At 42.3% G+C, this 22771-nt stretch overlaps 1 protein-coding gene across 9 annotated transcripts in view; it reads right to left on the bottom strand.

Annotated features, from left to right (window-relative positions):
• The window catches only part of arb2a (ARB2 cotranscriptional regulator A), a 918141-nt gene that overhangs the window by 440044 nt on the left and 455326 nt on the right, over nucleotides 1–22771 (bottom strand). For all 9 annotated transcript variants that reach the window (XR_013579777.1, XM_078565142.1, XM_078565161.1 and 6 more), the window contains one exon: nucleotides 1949–2033. Coding sequence is in view for 8 of the 9 variants with exons in the window: in XM_078565142.1 (XP_078421268.1) it covers nucleotides 1949–2033 (85 nt within the window). In the remaining variant the exon portion in view is untranslated. The remainder of the gene's footprint in view (nucleotides 1–1948; nucleotides 2034–22771) is intronic.

Raw genomic sequence — 22771 nt, forward strand, 5'->3', positions numbered from 1 at the left:
CTCAATCAACCTTGTAGCCTTGACGATATTTGCAATAAGTATCAGTGAAAAATAAGATTTGCATTGGTTGACAAGCATCTTATAAAAATTACTGCAAAATCCTTTGAGGGCAGCCATAATAATATTGGAATTTTCATTAATATCCTTGATAGAACTTACACCTAATCAGTCAAGACAAACTTCAGCTTCATTTGACCTGGGTTAATACTTTGGTTGAGCTGGTCATGGGTCAGCTGAGGCAGTTTTAACGCACTTAGATTTAAGTTTGGATCTAGTGACATAATAGTGCATTGAAATAAATTAGCCTTCATGTTGTATCATCCGTTTTCTAAGTTTAGAAAATGCACTTTTTTTTGCTTTGGACCAAAATAAATAATCAATTGTGTACATGAAGGCTTGAATTATAAGAGTCACAATGAGCAGACTGCTGCAAGAGCTGGTAATTGGAGGTGGGGAGGGGGAGCAAAATAGTGAGATCTTAAACCAATGGCCAGCTGAGTTATGACAATTAATGAGGTGACTGGGCTGTGTAGTAGTGTTAATATAATAGTGCTTTTCAACATCTTTGAGTAGCTTCACATTGTTTTAGAACTCTCTATGTGCATATCAATCTTTTGTGGAAATGTTTTAGAACTCTCTATGTGCATATCAATCTTTTGTGGAAATGTTCATGCTTTGCCTGAGCTACAAACATTTATACTTTGTAGTCTTGGAATTCAAATTTGAGATGTCTCCCAAATAACTTGGTGGTAATTTTCCACTAGGGTTCTAATGTTTACCACTTGGCAACCATAAATAAAATTGGGCAACACTTTGAGACAAACATTAAGTTAATGTTACAAATCTTCTCACTAAATAGTTTTATGTCATCTCTATGATTCTGTTCTATTTGGATATAGATTTTTGGTGCAGAAAATACTGAAATGCTCTTCCTCAAATTTTGCCATGAAGTCTTTACAATCCACTTGAACAGACAGACAGAGCCTTGGTTCAACATCTCAATCAAAAGGCAACAGCTACAACAATGCAGCACTTCCTCAGCGCTGCAGTAAAGTGCCAGCTTATATTACGTATTTAAATTTTGGAGCACAACTTACAACTAAAAATTCTCAGACTTAGAGTGAGTGTTATCAATTGAATACATCCACTATGAATAATTTAAAGGTAAGTTTTAAATATCAAGTTATTTTAAAATTGGTGCAGTAAGATGCATATTAATTTCTTAACTAATTAGCCAACCTTTTAAAAGAGCAGAGAAGTATAATTTACTTCTTATACCTCTGATTAAAAAATGTTACTCCCAAGTTTCAGTTTTGGATATCTGAGCGAGTATCCCTATCCAAAAAACCACTTGGGAGAAAGCCAATAACTATTCCGATTTTCAGGAAACATCTATTTTCTACCAGCTGACAAAAGCAATGCTGGTGCTGGGGAAGGGCAATGACAAGCTGCAGTGGGATTAAAATTCTCTAGGGATTCTCCCGATTGTTTGGGCCAACGTCAGCAGAGGGTGATTGGGAGAACTCTCGTGGAAATTCAGCAACAGTTCCTTTTGCCCAGTTGCTGATTGTTCCTTTTGCCTTAAAGTGAAGCACATTCAACTGAATTGCCATTTAATCAATACATTATTGTATCATATACTTATTGTCATATGCTTTGCCACATTCTTATGTTCCATTATAATGACATTATGAATAATGGTGGATTATGAGTGACACCACCCATTAATGCTGTGAATGAAGCACATGTTCAAGATCATAAAGTGGAAGAATTCCACAAGTCACCTGGCTATCTTTACTTAGCAGTTTAATATCATAAAATAATGAGATGCAATCATTAAGTCTACTGAAACATCTTTCCAACATTTAAAACGTCCCAATGCATCTGAGTATACTTTCTCTCTAAGGAAACAATCTGTTCACACTTTTTGGAAAGAATAAATAAGTACCTGCAGAGACTCGTGGACAGTCTGGTAGCATGAATTCTACTGGTGTGTCCAGAGGTTCAGAGCTTGATACCCAGTTGCGGCAGTGCTGGAACAAAAAATAAAGGTGAATGTTTAGGTTACATATGTATTCCAACAATAAATTTGAACATTTCTTTTTATCTAAAATTCAGCGTAGGTTTTGGGCTAATTTAGGAACTACGTTACTTAAAGTTTAGATTATACAAAGTCATTTATCCAATAAGCACATCTGAATTGAACAACTAAACAATTCTATGGCCATAAATAGATTTATGATTGTGTCAACTTTCTTTAACAGGGGTCAATTTGAAAATGCCTACAGTACATCAACTGCTCCTGACTTTTTTAAATGGATGATGTAAATATTGAAAATCAAAGGTAAAAAGAAAGAAGTAGAATGCAGTGGCTCCAGACAAGAATTAAATAAATTAATGGAAAATAATATAACATATAATCTGGATTTGATCCAGAATAAAGGTTCTGAATATTGCACAGGGCAGGTTGTATGATTTAAAGTAAGCCAAACCAATTCAGATATCTCATACGCTGACATTATTAGCTCTGCTGAAAGAAACTGCTTTTCTAAACTTAACTATTGAATTATTGAGCATAGTACTTCAATTTGCATGGCATCTATTTTAACTTACTGTTACTGAACCCAACAGACTCTGCAATAATTGAATACATTTATTTATCTGTGTTATTAATAATCATGCTAGTTTGACAATGCAATGCATTCACAAACACACAAAAATGTGAATGATTTGAAATCCATGGCTCAAATCTTCTGGTCTCCAGATTGTCGGAGACCGTACATACAACGGAAGATGCACGTCAGGATCTTGCAGAAGCCATATGCAGACATATGTGGAAGTTTCCTTGGAAGTTTAAACATTTGATGGGTAATTCTCCTGCTGCCGGGTATCCTGTGCAAATGTCTCCCATTTTGAGCATGAGTCTGAGACTTGTGCTAGATTCACGCAACTTAGCTTCATAGTTACCCAGGAAATGTTAGTTTACAACTTGGTCTAATACTGGGTAATCCACCCGACTACCCTCCACCTATGCCAATGCATCACCCCGGCCACCCCTGACCACCCGATTACTCCCTTGACCAGATGTGACTAACTCCCGACCTAACTAACCCTCTGAATGTACCTGATTTCTCCCTGACCATCCCCCGACATAACTATCTCCGACTACCCCATGATTCATCTTCGACCAGACCCAATTACCCCCTCCAGCAACCAGATCCAACTACCCACTCACCCACCTACCCATTTTACCCACCTATCATCTCACCCATCTAACAACTCAACCACCCACCCACTCACTCATTCATCCACTCTCCCATTCATTCATCCATTCATTAACACACACTCATTCATTAAAAGGCTAGGGGCAAAAATTTCCCCCCGTTGGAGGGGAAGAGCGGGAGCAGGCGCTAGCGGTCGGGTTCCTGATTGACGCCCCTGGTTGGGGCCCGCCGCCATTTTACGTCTGCCAGGAAACGCTACGCACTCCTGTGCGGGCTGGCGGGGGGGTGGGGGGATTCCCTGAGCTGGGAGTGCGCTCTTTCACACATGCACATGAAATAGCACACAGATCTCCCTGAGACTAAGTGCTGCCTCAGGGAGATCGGCTCAGATTTTCAACTTCGAATAAAGGAGTTAAAAAATTTTCCCTGCCATGTCCCCTCATGTGACAGTGTCACATGAGTTGGGACATGTCCATAACTTTTATTTAAACCTTTAATTAAAATTTAAATACTCTCATGAAACCTCATCCTGCCAGTGGATGAGGTTTCATGTTTTTTCACCAGCCCGCCTGGGCTCCTGGCCTGCCTGCCAACCTTAAGGTTGGACGGGCAGGTCCATTAATGAGCTGAATTGATTTTCTAATGGCCTTAATAGGCCGCATCCGACTCAAATGCGCCCCTGCCGACTTGAAAATGGAAATGATGCAGGGTGACGTCGGGAGTTCCACCCATCGTCACCCCATGTCATTTTATGCGTCGGGGAGCAGACCCTGCCCCTGCTTGCCGACCGGAAGATCCTGCCCTAGATCTTTAAATACCAGAATGTGGCAGTTAGTGAATGTGGAAAGGGGATGTGTCCTCTTGTTTCCCTGACTACACTGCTCGCTGGAGTTAGAAGGGAGATGCTGCGCTGCGCATTTCTACTTCAGCTGGGATCAGAAGATCCCAGAAGAAATGCGCAGTAGCTTCAGGGTGGGAAAATCTTCGCAGGCAGTGACAATCTGCGCAGCATTGCTGCTGACTGGAAGATTCCTACACCTATTTCAAAGCAATGGTATGATAAACAGGATTGGAACAAAGTCTGTTACTTGGAATAGTTCCTCAGCACTAATGCTATGAATAAAGAAAAAAAGTACAATTGTGGCTACTTATAGAGGACCAGAATTCTGTTAATGCACAGTGCCCCAGTTCTGTAAATTTAGTTTGAAACATTTGCACAATATGATGTTTGTGACAGGCTGATTTCCAAATCAAACAAGATTACTGAGTAAAATTTGGACACTGTAGCCTGAGTTTTTCCACTGTGGCAGAAGTCCTGCCATCAGGCCGAAAGCATGAGAGGATCCCGCTTCGGCTGACAGTGGGACCCAGGAAGACATATTTCTGGCAATGGCCAATTAAATGTCTGCTGCCAGGGCTGCTGTACTAATTAAGGATGGCGGACCTTGCCCAAAGCTGCTGGTCCAATCAGGGGGCCAGCTTCTCAAGCAGTCACTGCAGTAATTGCTGAGAATGTAGTTGCAAGGAGAGGGCATCTCAATGGCTGAGACACCCTTGGAGGGGTAAGTAGAATTGGGGGATGTCAGGACCAGGCAGGCAGGCAGGCCCCAGTGATTGGGGAGTTGGGGGGGGGGGGGGGGGGGGGAGCAGTTGCGGTGCATCAGCAGCATAGTTGCCATGGGGGCAGCCATTAACGTCAGGGGACTCCCTCATGGCTAATGAAGTGTGCAAAAAGGAGGGCCCCCAAACCCTGGACCTCGATGGGAGGTTGCCAGGTTTCACTGGGCAGTCTCCTCATGTGGCAGTGGGCCCTCCTGATGTGGGCAAATTGCCCACAGAGGTGGGAAGTTACTCTTAATTGGCTACTTAAGTGGCTCAATTGGGTTCCTGGCAGGCAGCCAATCTGCCTGCTTGCCTGCCGCTGGCAAAAGGGCAATTAGGGATGGGCAATAAATGCTGGCCCAGCCAGCGACGTCCATACGCAGTGAAATAATTTTTTAAAATGCCACAGCAATGGGAAGATGTCAAGCACCTTCCTCTCATGCCTTCCCATGCTGTATTGCCAGCCTTCCCACCTCTCAGTCCATTCCAAAGGGCTGGTAAAATTCTGGCTTAAGTAACATTAAGATGCTTATTGTGTTGTTGAACAGTACAAAACAAAGCTTCATAATATACCCCATATGAATACAAGATGTAAAAATTATTAAGGAGTGGGACAAGTGGTACTTGAAAATGTGCAGAATATCCTTATTCTGCACATCAGCACAGATGCTCAAAGTAAAAAATTCCCACTTTCTGGGTACCCACTGTGATCACATTCTAATTATGAATGAATTGCTTTCCTAATTTACTGAGAAAAATTTAAAATAAAGAAATGGTCACTCTTTCAGTCATTTGTGTAGTTTTCGGCTCAGGATAAAGCTTCATAAACTTGCTGTGGAAACGCAAGTGGGTTCAAATTATTTAAATGATGTTGTTAAACAATCCTTCCCCAAAATCACGTTTGATGATTTCTAACAAATATCGACAATGTAAAGATTTTTTTTCCTTGGTAGTTGCTAAAACTGTGATGGATGTAATGGGAATCTGCATTTCTTTGTGAATTGCTAGACCCAAAGGAATGGCTGTTTAAGGCAATAACTGTTAAGCATTTGGAAGATGTCACACACAAGTTTTGTGTAGTGTGTTAATTGTCTCACATGTTTAGATTAACTTCAGCTTTTATGGAATTGAAGTAACCAAATCAGCTTCATAATATTGTATTTATTACAATTAAATCTTGAAACAAATGAATATTGATAGCATCAATCTTATATATTTACAGAAAATGCATATTCATAAGCAATAGGTTACTAGTTATTGTTTCATTAGTTTTGTGACTGAATCTTTTACTTCAAATTCAGCACTGTGAGAAATAAATATTTGCATTTATTATTTTTCATTCTCTCAAAGGATGTTCATATTGCTCATTAAGAATTTAGGAATTGCCACTTTCAACATTGAAGTCTGAATATTCTGTAGGGCCACAATCCCAGCCAGGCATGTGGGGGCTTGACATCTTCATCCACCTGGCATCACAAAGGCTGACCCCACCATAGTTTCCAGGGTCAGCTTAATTTGAATGATGAGGGCAAGCTCCAGGTGTTAGAAACGCCTCTTTATCAGGAACTGTTTGGGATTGGGAAATGACATGCTGCAGCAACTTAAAACAAGCCACAATACAAAATGTCATTTTGAATAAAGCAGTGAAACCTTTGAATCTAATAATGCTTTACAGTAGAGCTCCCTACTTTGTAGATGCCAATGCTGGACTGGTGCTTTGGGAAGTTTGACTGATGAGGAAGGCCCTCGATGAAGTGGTGATGTAGCAGTGAAATGGAAGTTGGTACCCAGGGCAATCAGTGCAAATTCACCCATCCAATGAAAGCAAAAAGTTTAATGCTTTTTCAGGTCAGGTAAAATAGGAAGAGCCAGCCACGCCTTTCAAGAATATATTGTACTAGGCATGACTGCCACTTACAATCACCTCCCTTTCACTGTTTGTTTGCTTAGCTTACTATTAATGTTGATGAGGCAGTGCCTTTGCAGCTTCAAGCTTTCATCTGTAAGTGTTCTTTCACTTAAATCTTTAGATGCATTAACCCGAATACTTACCTGAATGTAGAACAAGGGTGAGCGGCTCCACAGAAGTCCCAATGAGCGTTGTCAGCTCATGCTCAACCCACTCCCGATTGTCTCCGCACCCCATCCCCTCCCAGACCCACCTGGGGACAACCTGCTGGTATCTCAGCAACTCAATTTTGGTATCCTCTTTGCTGGCCAACTGCAGATCCAATTCTATTGGGGCTACCTATTCTGGCACATGGAGCAATCCTGTGTCAGTTTGTGCCTGTTGCTAACCAACGTCTCCCCCTTTAAATCCACTTGCACCTTTACTGCAGTACCACTATACGGGCAAAAACATAAAGTAGGTGAAATAGGTATAACAATGATAGAAAATGGGACACTGAGATCAGTCAGAGGTGGCTCACCATCACCTTCTCAAAGACAATTAGGGATGGGCAATAAATGCTGGCCAAGACAGCAATGCCCTCACAGAGTCACAGGCCCCGTAAAAGAATATTAAAAAAGTCTATGGGGAGAATTTTCGGCTCGGCGAGCGGGAGCGGGGCCCACTCGCTGAGGTGTAAAATGATGCGGGGTGACGTTGGGCGTGCGTCCCAATGTCACCGCGCGTCATTTAGATTTTCAGTTCGGCAGGCACACAGCTGACTCGACTGCGTGCCCGCTGAACTGTCAAAGGCCTGTTAAGGCTATTAATTAACTAATTAACCCTATTGAGAAAGCTGCTCGTCCAACCTTAAGGTTGGTGGGCAGGCAAAGAGCCCAGGTGGCCATCGCATTTTTCATGGAAACTCATCCACAGGCGGGATGAGGTTTCATGAAGGGTTTATAAATTAAATAGATTTTTCCATTAAAGTTCATTGACATGTCACAGTTCATGTGAAACTGTCAAATGAGGGGACATGTCATAAATTTTTTTTCTCTTTATTAAAATTTTTAAAACTTAAAACTTATCTCCCTGGGGCACTGCTGTGCCTCAGGGAGATTTCTGTGCTTTTTCGTGCGCATGCGCGAAAGAGCACACTCCCGACTCAGGGAAAACCCCCCACCCTGCCCACACAGCACCTCTGGGTGCATGCCATGCCGGGTGGGCCTTAATTGGCCTGCCCACATAAAATGGCGGCATGGACCTGGTCGGGGGCGCTGATTGGGTCCGCACCTGCCCATGCTCGCCCCCGCACAACCCCCCCATTGGGGGGAAAATTCTCTCCTATGATGCTCTAATGGAACATAATCCATATCCCTTGCCTACTTGTTTGAAAATCTGGTGGCATAACGTGGAAAGTCTAGTCTAGCATTTAATGTTCATTAGGAAGCATTCCTTGGTTGGTTGTCAGTTGCTAAATCAAAGGTAATTAGGAATGGGCAACAAATGCTGGCCTTGCTATCGATGCTCACATCTCAAGAACGTGATTGTTAAGGAAGAGATGCTTCAGATACAGGCTAGATACATTCCAACAAGAGGGAAAGGCAGGGGAATCAAAGTTAGGAATACTTGTATGATGAGGGAAATAGAGAATATGATGAAACAAATAAAAAAAGATGCACAATGCATGTCGGGTGAATTCTTAAAGCGAGAACCAATAAGCTGAGAGGGGAAGTGAAGAGGAAACTATGACTGGCAAAGATAAAAAATATGAGAAAAGTTAAGATAAAAGGGAACCCAAAAACGTTTTACTGACATATAGTGGGTTCAAATCCCACCATGGCAGATGGTGAAATTTGAATTCAATAAGTATCTGGAATTATGGGCAGAATTTTGCCCTTGGTGGGTGGGCTGGCCCTACCGGCTCGGCGGCAGGTGGGCAGCCGACCCCCGCTGCCGAAATGGGGCCCGCCGCCATTTTGAGTGGGTGAGCCAATTAAGGCCCACCCAGCGGCCTGCCCGACGGGGAGCGCTATGTGCTTCCTGTGCAGGGGGGGGGGGGCGGGCAGAGGGATTCCCCAACAGTCAAAGTGCGCTCTTTCGTGCGAGCGCACATCTCCCTGAGACTAAGTGCTGTCTCAGGGAGATCATTGACAGTGCTTCAAAGTTTAAAAATAGAAAAATAAAAAAATTATTAACATGTCCCCCTCATGTGACAATGTCACACGAGATGGGACATGTTAATAAGAAGCACAGAAACTTTATTAAAATTTTTAAAAAACGGACATGAAACCTCATCCCGCCAGTGGATGAGGTTTCATGTTTTTTCAGACGCCTGCTGAGGCTCCTGACCTGCCCGCCAACCTTAAGGTTGGACGGGCAGGTCCTTTAATTACTTAATTGACCCTGTCAATGGCCTCAATTGGCCATTGACAGGTCGGCAGGCGCGTAGCTAATTTTGCTGCGCTCTCGCCTTCCGGAAAATTTACATGGGGTGTGGTGACGTTGGGAGTTCCCCCCAACGTCACCCCCCGTCACTTTACGTGTCGGCGAGCGGGCCCCGCCCCCGCTCGCCGACGCATAAAATCCTGCCCAATGAATACTTTGTATTGGTGTTTATTAAGGAAAAGGATGCTAACAAAATATCGGTTGAAGTGGTGATGGTAAAGGTAACAAATGGGTGAAAATTGATAGGAAAGATGTAGTAAGAAGGCTGGCTATGCTTACAATGGATAAGTCACCTGCTCTAGATGGTCCAGGTTGCTCAGGGAAGTGGGGGTGGGGATAGTGGAAAGGTAATCTTCTATTCCTTCCTAGATACAGGGGAGGCGGCAGAGGATTGGAAAGTAGCATATGTTGCACCCTCGTTCAAGGAAGGGTGTAAGGACATTCCTAGAAATTACAGACCAATCAGTTTACCATCAATGGTGGGTAGGGTTTTAGAAACAATAATCAGGGGAAAATTAACAGGCACCAGGAGAGGTTTGAGTTAATTAAGGAGAGATCGTGTTTCACTAATCCAATTAATTTTTTTAATGAAATAACAGAATATTGATGAAGGAAATGCAGTGGGTGTTGTCTATATGGATTTCAAGAAAGCTTTTGACAAAGTATGACATAAAAGGCTAGTTAACAAAATTGAGGCTCATGGAATAGGAGGGTCAGTATCAGCTTGGATAAAAAATTAGCTTAATGTAAATGGTAGTTTTTCAGACTGCAGGATGATAGGCAGTGGTGTTCTTCAAGGGTCAGTGCTAGGACCACTCCTTTTTTGATATACATAAATGGTTTGGATATGGGAATAAAGTAAAATTTCAAAATTTGCCTGTGGAACTAAACTTGGAGATATGATAAACAGTGAGGATGATACAAGTCAACTGCAACTGAGCATAGGGAGGCCAGCAGAATGAGCAGGCAAATGACAGGTGAAGTTTAATACACAGAAGTGTGAAATGATACATTTTGGCAAAAGGGATAGGTGGAGGCAATATGGACATAATGGTGCCACAGGGTTCAGGTGCATAAATCTATGAAGGTGGCGGGACATATTGAGTTCGTAATTAAAACATATAGGGTTCATTAACAAAGGTATTAAGTACAAAAGCAGAAAAGTTATATTGAACCTTTATAAAGTTCTAGTTAGGCCACAACTAGAGTACTGGAACCATTTCTAGTTACCACACTTTAGGAAGGATGTGAAGGTCCTTGAAAGGGTGCAGAGAAGATTTACCAGAATAGTTTCAGGGTTGAGGAAGTTTAGCTACAATATTAAGTTAGAGAAGCTGGGATTGTTCTCCTTGGAGCAAAGAAGCTTGAGGGGAGATCTGATATGGGGTGTACAAGAGTATGGGAGGTTTAGATGAAGTAGGCAAAGAAAAGCTGTTTCCATTATCCAATGTGTTAGATTTCACCTTGTTGGCACATTTGTGTAATTAAGGCTTAAGTTATCAAATTGTACTATACATAAGCTTGGTGATGAAAAGTCTTAATTTGTATGTATTATTAGGATAATTTGTAGATTTGGGGATATGTTGTTAAGAAGTATTAAAGTTATCATCTCTTTAAGTGCCAAGTACTGTGATGTCACTTTAGGAAAAAACATAAAGTTATGATCAAGAAGGTGGCCTTCTTGATGCTTGATGCTCCAGGACCTCCTGTTCAGATACAAATTATAATTTAGCAGTTAGAAAGAAAGCCATGGCTGCAAAACTGATTGGCTAGAAGAATGGTATGAGGACTAGATGTTCCAGGAACTCCTTTAGGGATACAAATTAAGGCTAGATTGTTGTGGGGAAGCTAAGAGCATTCTTCCCATTGGTCAAGAGTTCTAAATATTGGGTTAGAGGTCATTAGTTGTGTTAACACAGATGCACATACTTGGGCTAAATGTTGCAAAGTTACCTGTAAAAAGGGTATGAAGAATGGAGTGCATCACTGAAGCATTTGCACTTGTCAAAGGTTAGCATTTATCACAGGACGCTTGCTGAGGGTCATTTGTCAGGGGAGAAAGTTAGGAGCAGGAACTTTCTAGGAAGTTAGTATCTGCATAGGACATTGCCAGTCATTGGGCAATTGCCATGGATTGCCATAAGAACCCAACATTAGGCTTAGTTAGTGGCTAAAGTAATGAATTCAATATAGAGATCAGTGAAGTCTCTAGGTTAGGGAGGACTGGGGGTTACAAATTATGTAAGGCTAAAACGAGATTGGCTTCTGGACGCTTCTTTTCCCAGAAAACAAAGGACCTGTGCATTAGGTTGCTGGCTTATGCCATGAATACTGATTTGGTGTATTTCCTCAAATAAGAGCTCTACCTGTTCTGGCTGAAGTGGAGATTACGTTGTACAAAAGGTAGCTATTCTTTAACGTAAAGGGGCCAATGAGATCTCTTGGACGAGTTTCAATTGCCTAAGAAAATCAGAGAAAATTTCTATTTTTGCTTTCTCCAAATGACATGGGTTTCTATCTGGTTTGGGGAGTGTTGCAAAATACATCAAATCTGTATGGGACGGGCTTGATAAACCAGCAGGTCTTTTCCTCTCTGTTATTTTTATATATTGTATTTTTCAGATTGGAAGCTTTCCATTTTTTTTTAGAATTTGGACACTTTTATAACTATTGATCCTTTCTTATTCAAAAACATTTTTTTAAACCTTCTAAAGAAATAATTTTAACTAGAAACTGGTGTCCACCCTAGAGATTCAAATATTTTTTCAAGTTCCGCTCTAGTGCGCCATCAATTTATTTAAATGAACATTTAACCTGAATACATAAATTGCAAGATCTAGAACATTCTCTGTAGAAATACATTAGTGCATATGTGTAATTTCCAAAGAATTATGGTCACTAAGTTCCATTCTATCATGTCTGTATTGTAAATAACTAAAACATAAATGCAGAGTTCTTAGAATGGTTTACTTCTTTGTTATTATGTGATTTGCTGAAATAGAGATTGTTGCACTCTACCTCCAGGTAGGAGAGATTTTGCAGATATGTTTCAAAATAAACAAATACTGGTCCAATTTGGCAATACATTTATGAAAGTGGTTGCATGAAACTATATTATTCACTGGTAGCTATGATTTAAGTGTGATTTCCTAAAAGGCACATTTCAGCTTCCTGAACTAGTTGCACTTATCAAGGACTAACATAGTGAAGAAAAACATTTAATTTATTAACATGTTTGATTATTTAAAGAAATATGCAATAAGTAAAAGATTTTCATACAGGTGTATAGTTTTGGACATGACTGAAATAACCTTTAATTTAAGCTTCTGTCGACCTGTTATACAGGAATTAGAATGTAATATAATACTGCTGAATTTTTGTTTGCTTTTTATTTTTACATTTTGGTGTCAGCAAAGAAGCTCTCCAGGAATTTTGGGCATAAATTGCCTTCAGCAAGGTTGATGCAGAAACTGGCGTCAACTTCGGTGTTAAGGCAATCCAGGAAATTCTGGGCCTTTTTGTGCATTTTAATGCTAACTAGTTATTATTGCAAGTTCTTTTACAATATACTGAAACATTGAGCTTTAAGAGTCTAAATTTCACATTGTACGTGCTTGTTTGCGTGTTCAAGGATTGGCACATTAAAGGGTAACCCTGCAAGCTAATGTGGTGTTTTACACATTCCAGTCATATTCAGTATAATCTGCATTTCTAATACCCATGTTGCAGATCAGCTGAATCTCTGCATGCTTTTCACTGTTAAAATGATATGTAATCTGTTACTTTCCCTCTAATAAGACCAAGACAATACTTTGGACACAATGAAATCTTCTTTTTAAACACATTTTGGAAATATAATTCTTGTTCTTTTGATAAACAAGCTCATACTCGACATTTTTGGATTCTTACTGCCCTTGTTATGCACCATGGAATCCATTCCCACTGTGGAAAGATCCTTTACTGGTAGATCAAGTGTCTTATTGTATTTCCTTAATTCATTCTGTCTAGAAGAAGATGTCAGCTGTGGTGCAGTAAGTAGAAGAATTTCAAAGGCTCCAAACCCCACCAATAAAGGCTGGGGAATGGCTTTTGAATAGATTTGTCAAGGCAACCCTACTGTTCTGGGACTAAGGAGAGCAGGAAAAACATAAAGGCAGGGTGGCTGTATGGGATTAGAAAGTGAAGTTCACAAAGCATGGCAGATTTTAGTGAGAAACAGTAGATCAATGAAACTATTGAACTGTGTGCAATAATGTGAAAACAAACAGGCTATCCTGCAGTGCTCTGAATGTCAGTAATTTTTTGTATAATAATTAGACGGTTAATACTTATTTTTGCATATTTTATAAATCTTCACATAATTTAAAAACATTTACAAAGAACTGTCATCTTCAACTCTGAGCTTTTATCCAACTGGTATACTAAGCAATTACCAATGCAAAGCCTTATTGACAGATGGACTTAGAAAAGTGAAGTGCTTTAAATGAAGATAGCAAAGCTTGGAATGCAAGTTTAAAATGTTATTAGATAAGGTTTCCATTTGAAATAAAAGCTGTAATTATTTTCAGAAGTGATTGAGCATTTTATCACAGAAGCTAAAAGATTGTGTTAGATTACTGCACATTTAAGAAGTCTTTTCCCTTCAAGTAGTTTAATTGTCTACAAGTTATATGCATTCTTGAGCATAGTGTCAAGATATGGAAATGGCTGACTTAATGTCTTATCATTCATCACAGCTACTGCTGCATGCAATAAAAGCATGTCTTCTTGGGCTTCTAAAAATAGGTTACCTGTGATAAATGAAAGATATTGTTCACCCAAGATACAAAGATATATATGTGAATAGGTCCCAGGACAATGGGAGCAATTAGTGATTACCAGGGGCAATTTATGATTAGAATTTGTATGTACGAAATAAGTGCATTCTTCCATGCATAATACTGGTACAGCTTGAATGAAACTACATTTAATTCACATTTTACATTTACTGGCCATATTTTCCAGCCCCCATGTGATTTTCCATAAAAAAATTAATATCAAATTGCATATTTTATGATTTATTTTAATATACAAAAGGCATGGGAAATTAAATGGCTGGGCTTACCTACAAGCTGATGTTTAGTAAAGAGTGAAAATAATGACAAATATATCTGGGCATTTTGATAACCTTTGAAAATCAAATTTACATTTTTAAATGCTACCAGGAATTAATATCCTAAACAGAACACAATAATTGGAATTATCAGCTGTTTTACACCGGTTTTATGTCAATAACAAGAAATACTACAGTAATATCTAAGGGATAAATCTTTCTGATCCTCCGCCTGGCTATATTAGATTGCCAAGCATAGTGAGTGCAGGAAAATCAGGCAGGAAAGTGTTAGTCTGTAAGGAAGCATGACTGATTTTCCACTGAGTAATTTAAAAGGGCAGAAAAATGAGTGAGCTTTCTTACAGGCTTGTACTCCTCGCCACCCAAATTTTCTGCACTGATTGATTGATGAATGGATGAACAATTGGAATAACATTTAATTTCAATTTACATATAACAAAATGTTTAAATCTTTGAATAGTTTGTATTGTAAAATAATTTGTCTCAGAGTGTTATATTAAAGATGCGGTTAAAGTAGATTGCATTCGTATTCTGAAGCACATTGTCACAGACCAGTAGAATATGATTACTTCCCCTGCATAATACCTGCATTGGTCAATTCCTTATCTTGGATGGACTATATATTCTGGTGCTCAACAATGGCCAAAACGGAAAAAGGGAAATTCAAGCAGTTGTTCAAAGAAACTGTTCGCATGAATCTTTTCGCAAAAAATGTAAAATGAATAACTTGAAATAAAGTCAACTTAAGGTAGGCACAAAAGTGGCTCAGATCAGGATGACAATTAGTGTTAGGCATTTGGCTAAGGCTACAAAATTTTAGGCTGGCATTTTCCGGCCCTGTTGCGGGCGGGACCCTCCACGGGCGAGGTGGCGCCCCTGCCAGAAGTCCATTGATTTGCGGCGGGACCGGAAGATCCCGGCAGCGGGTGGGTGTGGAAAATCCTGCCCTTAGTGTTTTTTGAAAACTTTGTTACGGTTTTCCTGTAGTAGCTGGCAGCTCTGCAATACAAATTGATGAGATTATCAGTCTTGTATTGAGGCTACGCTGTTTATTTTTTGAAAATATGATTTTCAACTTTCAACTGACTGGAAATTTTGCAATTTGAACTGATACAGAACAAAATGCTTAGAAATGCAAGGCCACATAATAAGGTGAAGGTAAGAAACAAACAAATCATCTTCAGGGGAGTGTGAAAGGAGAGACATTTCCTATAATCCAGATGCCCATCGAATCTCGTAACTGTCTAAGGAAGAGACATTAAAAGTGCTAGGTACTGGATATTGGAACAATGGCTGCCACAGACAGACACACCCAAAACCTCTTGGGAATACACATTGGGTGAAGTATTTCAAGGCAAGGCTACCCAGTCATGTGAGAGAGATTGAAAGTGACACAGGGGGTGTCAAGAAAGTCTTCAGCAGGGTAAACAGGCTGAATGCTGCTCTCTCTCCCTTTCTCTTTTGGAATAAGTGTGTCATCCAGTTTGTGAAGCCAACTGTACCTACCAGCGAACCAAGATCTCGTACTAATTGCTTCATCTTGTACATCTGACTGCCTCCAAGAGACCAGCTAAGCTAAATCGGCTGCAGCATTTAAAATCTATGCCTCAAGGACGAAGAACACTTAACCGTATATTCTTTTACTTTTTTTTATTGGACTCTAACTCCCCTTCCATATGTGTGTGTGCGTGTCTGAACGATTGAACCGGATGAGGGCTGCATGCTTGATGTCACGTTTTTATTAATTTTCTCGGGTTTAGTGGTAAATAAATTTGCGTTTTCTTTCGCTAAAGAAAGCCTTGTTTGATTGGTTCTTTATTGCTCATGGCTTCAATATTTAAATACATCCTGATTTGGAAAAATCATATCCTTGTGAAAAAGAAACTTAAATCTTTGTCATGACCAACCGAGGAGGTTGAATAGAGGGGAGCCAATTTACCCCTTCTCACCTGGTCACAACAAAATTGGGGGCTCATGTTTGCAATTGTTCCCACAGACTGAAGAAAGAATTGGAGTGGGGAAAGTAAATTTGTTCCTTCAAAACCAATTTAAAAACTGCAAAAGGTTTTTTTGGGTCTGCTAAAATGTCCACATTTGATGCCAATTCTTTCATGGAACAGGAGGAGATAACTGGCGAGGAGTTAAGGGCACTGTTTTTGGAAGAATTAAAAGGTGTAGCTCGGCACTTAGAGGTGGAGTTCCACCAAAAAGCCAGAAGAGAGGTGAAAATTGAGGGCGCTGAAACATATAAATTAGCGGCAGAGAAATTAAGATTGGAGCAGTAGAAATTGAACTGGAATTTGAGGAAAGGGAAAAAGAGAGAGAGGCAGGAATAGGCAAAAGAGAGAGGCAGGTACAGGAAAAAGAGTGAGGGAGGCAGGAATGGAAGGAGGAGAGAGAATTCCAGGAAAGGGAAAGAGAAAAGGAAAGGAAGTTTAAATTAAAACAGCTTGAGCTGAGATGGGAGGATCCCACTGTGCCCATTGAAGATACCCCTGGTGAGGGAATCACCCCTAGCTCAGACTTAAGGGCTGAGGTATTTAAGTTTGCCCATTCAATCCATAAGTTTGATGAAGAAGAGGTGGATGCCTTCTTTATCTCTTCGAAAGGTTAGCGCAGCAGCGAAAGTGGCCAGCCTAACACTGGCCCCTGCTGTTGCAGATGAAGCTGACAGGAAAAGCTCCTGAGATTTACTCCCTCTTGTCTGAGCAACGTGCAACAAGCTAAGAGGCAGCAAAAAGCGCTATCTTAAACATGTACCAGTTAGTGCCAGAGGTGTAACGTCATAAATTCTGTACACTCAGGACATGGCCTGAAGGCTTAAGCAGCTCGCTTTTGACTGGTGGGTATGGATACTAAAAATTGAGGCCACCTATTCTCCTTGAGGAATTCAAAAACTCTATACTCTTCCAGATAAGAACTCACATAGAGGAAAAGAGAGTAACAGGAGCCAGGAAGGCAGCAACCCTGGCTGATGATTATGAGCTTGTTCGCAAAGCCTCATCCCAAATGAAACCCTCCCCTAGTCACCCCTAACCAACTGAGAAGGATAGAAGGTGGAAGAGTGACAGGAAACAGAGCAGCAATGGGAGAGAAGCTGGAAACATATGGGGCCGTCCTCAGGCCAGAAAGGATGGTGCTGAGAAGAGGGGTGAGGGCTAAGAAACCTATGCGCAGAATTTTGCACTCGTCAGGTGGGCTTGGCAGGGGTGGGTGGCTGCGGTCAGGAAGCCAACCGCCGCTCGCGGTCGGGAAGCCAACCACTGCCCGCGATCGGGGCCCAACTGAAACTTCACACTGGCCGGCCAATTAAGGACCACCCAGCTTGAAATGCATGCTGCAGTGCTGCCTGTGTGGGGGAACGGGGAGGAGGGAGAGCGGGGAACTTCATGCATGTGCATGGAAAAGCTCCCTGAAGCACAGAGTTGCTCAGGGAGATGAAGATATGAAAAATTAAAAATAATGCATTTTAAGATGTTAAAAAATGTGTCCCCTCATCACATGAGCAGGGACATGTTAGAAATTAGTATGAGGTAAAAATTTTGTCCTATGTGCTACTGCTCCTACCAATAGTGGGTGAACCCCTAAAAGCCCAGTTCAGTGGCCCGTACAGAGTAGCAAAGGAGTTTGGGGAGGTAAACTCTCTAATTGACACCCCAGACCACAGGAAAAACAAAGGCTGTGTCATGTAAACATCATATAACAATATCACAGCCGAGAAGGGAATAAGCAGGTAATGGTCTGTCCAATAAAAACAGACCCGGAGGACATGAGGATCAATGAGGATTAAGTGGAGGGAGAGGTGGGTGAAGCCCACATTGAACCCCATACTGTCTGGTTAGCAAACACAGAAATTCTTGCGCAATTGAGCACCATATTCACCCACCTAAATGAAGAACAGTGAGGAGACCTGACAAAGCTGCTCACTGCATTTAAAAGCATCTGTAGAGACAAGCCAGGGTGCACCACTTCAGCTCCACATGATGTGGATGTGGGAGAGGTCCCTTCCATAAGGCAACATCTCTACTGTCTGGGTCCAGAAGAGCTGGCCCAGATTCGGGAGGAGATCGACCAAATGCTGGGGCACCAACTAATAGAGCCTAGCAGCAGTAGCTGGAGCTCCTTAGTTGCGCTCGTGCCCAAGTCAGACGACTCCACAAGGCTCTGCATTGACTACCAAAGGGTTAAAGCAGTGACCAGAGCTGACTCCTACCTGATTCCCTGCCTGGAAGATTGCATAGATAGGATAGGTAATGCAGCCTATATTACAAAGATATATTTATTCAAGGGATACTGGCAGATTCTCTTAACCACCCGCACAAAGGAAATCTCCATTTCGTAACTGGATGGGTTATACCAGTGTCAAGTCATGCCATTTGGACTCCAAAATGCCCCAGTCACCTTTCAAAAACTAATGAACCAGGTAGTGGCAGGCTTATCCAATTGTGTAGTATACCTAGAAGATCTCCTAGTGTACAGTGACACCTGGGAAACTCAGTTAGAGCAACTGGAAGCCTCTTATGGGAATGGCAGTCAGCTGACCTAGTGGTCAAATGCACAAAGAGCAAGTTTGCTAAGGCTCAAGTGACCTACCTAGGAAACATGGTGAGTTAAGGACAAGTGCTGCCCAAAGCCGCAAAGGTACAAGCAGTAGTACAGTTTCCCATTCCCACAACAAAACGGGAAATCATGACATTTTTAGGAATGTGTACGTTCTACCATAAGACCTTCCCAAACTTCAGCACAGTAGGTACCCTGCTGACTGACCTACTACAGGAAAAAGCAAAAGTAGTATAGATACAGAAATGTGAGACAGTTTTTGAGAAGCTGAAAGCCATTTTAATAAACGAACCAGTGCTAGCAGCTCCAGACTTTAACCATTTAAAATAGCCATCAATGTTAATGACCTTGGGCTGTCCTCCTCCAGGAGGACAAATCAGGGATAGAGAGACCAATTGGGTACTTCTCCAAAAAAAACCTGGGGCAGAATCGTGCCCTTGGTTGGTGGGCGGGCCCCACCGGCTTGGCGGTGGGCGGGCAGCCAACCCCCGCCACTGAAACGGGGCCCGGCGTCATTTTGAGTGGGCGGGCCAATTAAGGCCCGCCCAGCGGCATCCCCGACGGTAAGCACTATGTGCTTTCTGTGTGGGGAGGGGAGGGATTCTCCATCTGTCAAAGTGCACTCTTTCGCGCATGCGCGCGAAAGAGCACACTTCTCCCTGAGACAAAGTGCTGTCTCAGGGAGACCAGTGACAGTCCGAAAAACTTTAAAAATACAAAAATAAAAAAATTATTAACATGTCCCTCTCATGTGACAATGTCACACGAGATGGGACATGTTAATAAAGACCACATAAACTTTATTAATTTTTTAAAATATGGACATGAAACTTCATCCCGCTAGTGGATGAAGTTTCATCAATAATCTGGAGCCCGCTGGGGCTCCTGGCCTGCCCGCCAGCCTTAAGGTTGGATGGGCAGGTCTTTAATTACTTTAAATAGCCTGTCAATGGCCTCAATTAGCCATTGACAGGTCAGTGGGCAGACAGCTGATTTCGCTGTTCGCCCGCCTTCCTAAAAATTTAAAGGAACCGGGATGACTTTGGGGATTCCTCCTGACGTCATCCCGCGTCATTTTCCCCATGGTGACCAGGCCCCGCCCCCAAATCGCTGAGGGGAAAATCCTGGCCCTGAAAACATCAGAAACAGTGTTCCAAAGTAGAAAAAGAAACTCGAGGGGCAGTACTTTAAGCTCGGCGTGCAGGCATGGACCAGACGTGCACGAGCATGAAATAGTGTGTGATGACGTTGGGTGATCATCCCAATGTCATCGCGAACTTGCGCAATATTTTGGTCGGGGGGGGGCGGTGTGTGCAATGAGTTGGCAGCGTGCCAGCCAACAATTAAGAAGGCTGTTAAACCCATTAACCAATTAATTAATGTGAAATTTTAGTGTGAATCTCATTTCATATTTTTGTGATAGGAAGGTGTCATGAGGCTAAGCCCCTTTATTTTTTGAAAATATGATTTTTCAACTTTCAATTGACTGGAAATTTTGCAGTTTGAACTGAGGCGAAGCAAACTGCTTAAAAATGCAAGGCCACATTCCAAGGTGAAGATGAGAAACAAACAAATCACCCTCACTGTGTCTCCTGCCAATGCAGGATGGCCGTTGACACCTGTCTGCACAAGTGCACTTGTCCATGCATGCGCAGTAAACATAAAGCTGAATCTCGCTGACAATGGAAAACAGATGTACAAATTTAAATTGCCACTCAGAATTTGAGGTTAGATAAAACATGGGCCTGAATTTTATGCTTCCCTGCTGACAGCCTTTTAGGCAGGCGAGAGGATGAAATTGAAGGAATGGGTTCCCCACTGGGTTCTCGCCCACCCCAACCTCGCAGTGATTTTACACTGGGGTGGGCAAGGCCTTGGACGGGACGTCTGCCTTTGCCATTGTTGAGGGCCTAAACTGGCCAATAAGGGCCATTTCCTGCTGAGCCTCAATTTTTAGGCTGGCAGGAGGATTTACTAGGTGTGGGGGCAGCCCAAAAAAGAATAAGCTTAGCTTTCGGGTGGGAAGGGAGGGGGGAGTCACCCCCATCAGAAACCCCCTTCTGACTGCAGGTGCCTCCCACTATGGTCCAGTGGCCACTGGACCTCACTCCTCCCCGGACTCTCCCCCGACCACCCACTTTGCGCTTCCCGAGTCCTTCCCTACCCTCCCCTTCCTGGGACCCCTTAAACTTACCTTGTCCTCTGGTCCCGGCACTCAGGCTCAGGCACCTTCCTGAAGTTCCTCTTCAGTCCACTGCGGCTCTTGTTACAGATTGGCCGGCAGCTCTTAAGGCTTGGCTTCTTTCTAAGTGAGGGGCAGAAGTTCCGCAAGCAGCCAATCGACACTCATTTGAGCGTGAAATGGCCATGGGCACTCGGACATCTCTGCCAACACTTCGGATGGCGGGAAGGGAGACCCTGCCATCTGAAAAATTCAGGCTATAATCTATATAGTTAGTACTCTCATTGAATTTTTTTAAAAATGGTGCAGATTGTTTATGTCCCCAACTTGGGCTAATTGAATCATTCAGGTACAAAGCATTGAGAAAAATCAGGTGAAGAGGATCACGTATCCATAAGGGTGCCAGCTGATTTCCCAACCCATCTTTAATATTTGTGGCTGAGTCCAGGTGTTTCAATAGCTTCAGAAGCAGGAACATGAAAATCTGCTCTATTGCATTTAAAGGGAGTTTGAACTGTCTAGCCTCTCTGTACATGTTCGTTTGTTTGAAATGGATGTATGCCATAGAAAAGGTAAAGCTTAAGGAAATTACATAGGCGAAAATGGGTATTGCATTTTGTGCTAAATAAAATAGCCCTTTCTGGTTCCAAAATGTTACAAAACGCAAAACTAAATGGAAAGGATAATTAACACTGAGGTTGGTGGAATGCATAGAGTTCTGATCTTCGTTGCTCACATCAATGTCACAGAGTGAAACGGTACAACTGCGCATGCACTGCATCAGCTGCAAATGCAGCTAATCATCCGCAAAGGAGTGTGAAGAGAGAGATATTTCTTATGATCCCGACACCCATCAAAATTCATATCTGCCTAAGGAAGAGATATTAAAAATGCAAGTACTGGATATTGAAGCAATGGCTGCAATGAAGCAATGGCATGAGAAGGAAGGATGGAACGTAGTGGAGCGAGTCTGGATGTGACGTATACCATTTTTGTATTCTCACCTATCCAACAATGGAACTCTGAAACTGCAATATCTCAATGTGGGAGGAGGGTCTTTTCGGGAGGTTGGTGTTCAAGGTCAGCTCAATTGGACTAAAGGGACACCCTAATAATCAAGAGGAATTGAGATGCAAACCATTCTCAGCTGTGTTCTCTCTATGACATGGCACGTGTCAGCAGGTTTTTTCTCTACTCTTGGGTCTCATAACATTGAGATCCCATCAAGGTCTGGAGCTGCTGTTCATTCTGTCTGATTTGCCATCTGCTGCTGTCAGAGGCAGGGGTGAAGGGAGGGAGGGAGGTGTGTGCCTCCAAGGGGCACAGCTGGTAGACGGCAGCAAACTCCAGACTCCAAATCACCATCCTCCCAGCGAATGGTCATGGCTGACAAGGGCTCATGTAGTATGTCCTTCTATGCTGCCAAGGCAATGGTCTCAAGGGTAATGGAGGCAAGCTGAATAGTGTCTGAGGGAGGATTCTCTTACATGGCTCTCATCACCCCGGTCAAAGAGCAATGTCCCCATGCACGGTCATGTATGAATGGGAGGAACACTCATCTTTATTTCTCCAGGAAGTTCCTCATTCCAAAGGGGTGGGTTGGGGATGCCATGTCTAGACGGAAGCCAGGCACAGGACTTAGCACTGGCTTGGTGGCTCTGAGATGGAGGCAAACCTGAAAAGAATATGCTCATTAGACTGATTTCTGCAATTTATTCACAGATCCACTGAGGCCTAGATGATGCAGGCTCCGG

Source organism: Cetorhinus maximus, chromosome 2, assembly GCF_964194155.1.
Source record: "Cetorhinus maximus chromosome 2, sCetMax3.hap1.1, whole genome shotgun sequence".
Classification (NCBI taxonomy): Eukaryota; Metazoa; Chordata; class Chondrichthyes; order Lamniformes; family Cetorhinidae; genus Cetorhinus; species Cetorhinus maximus.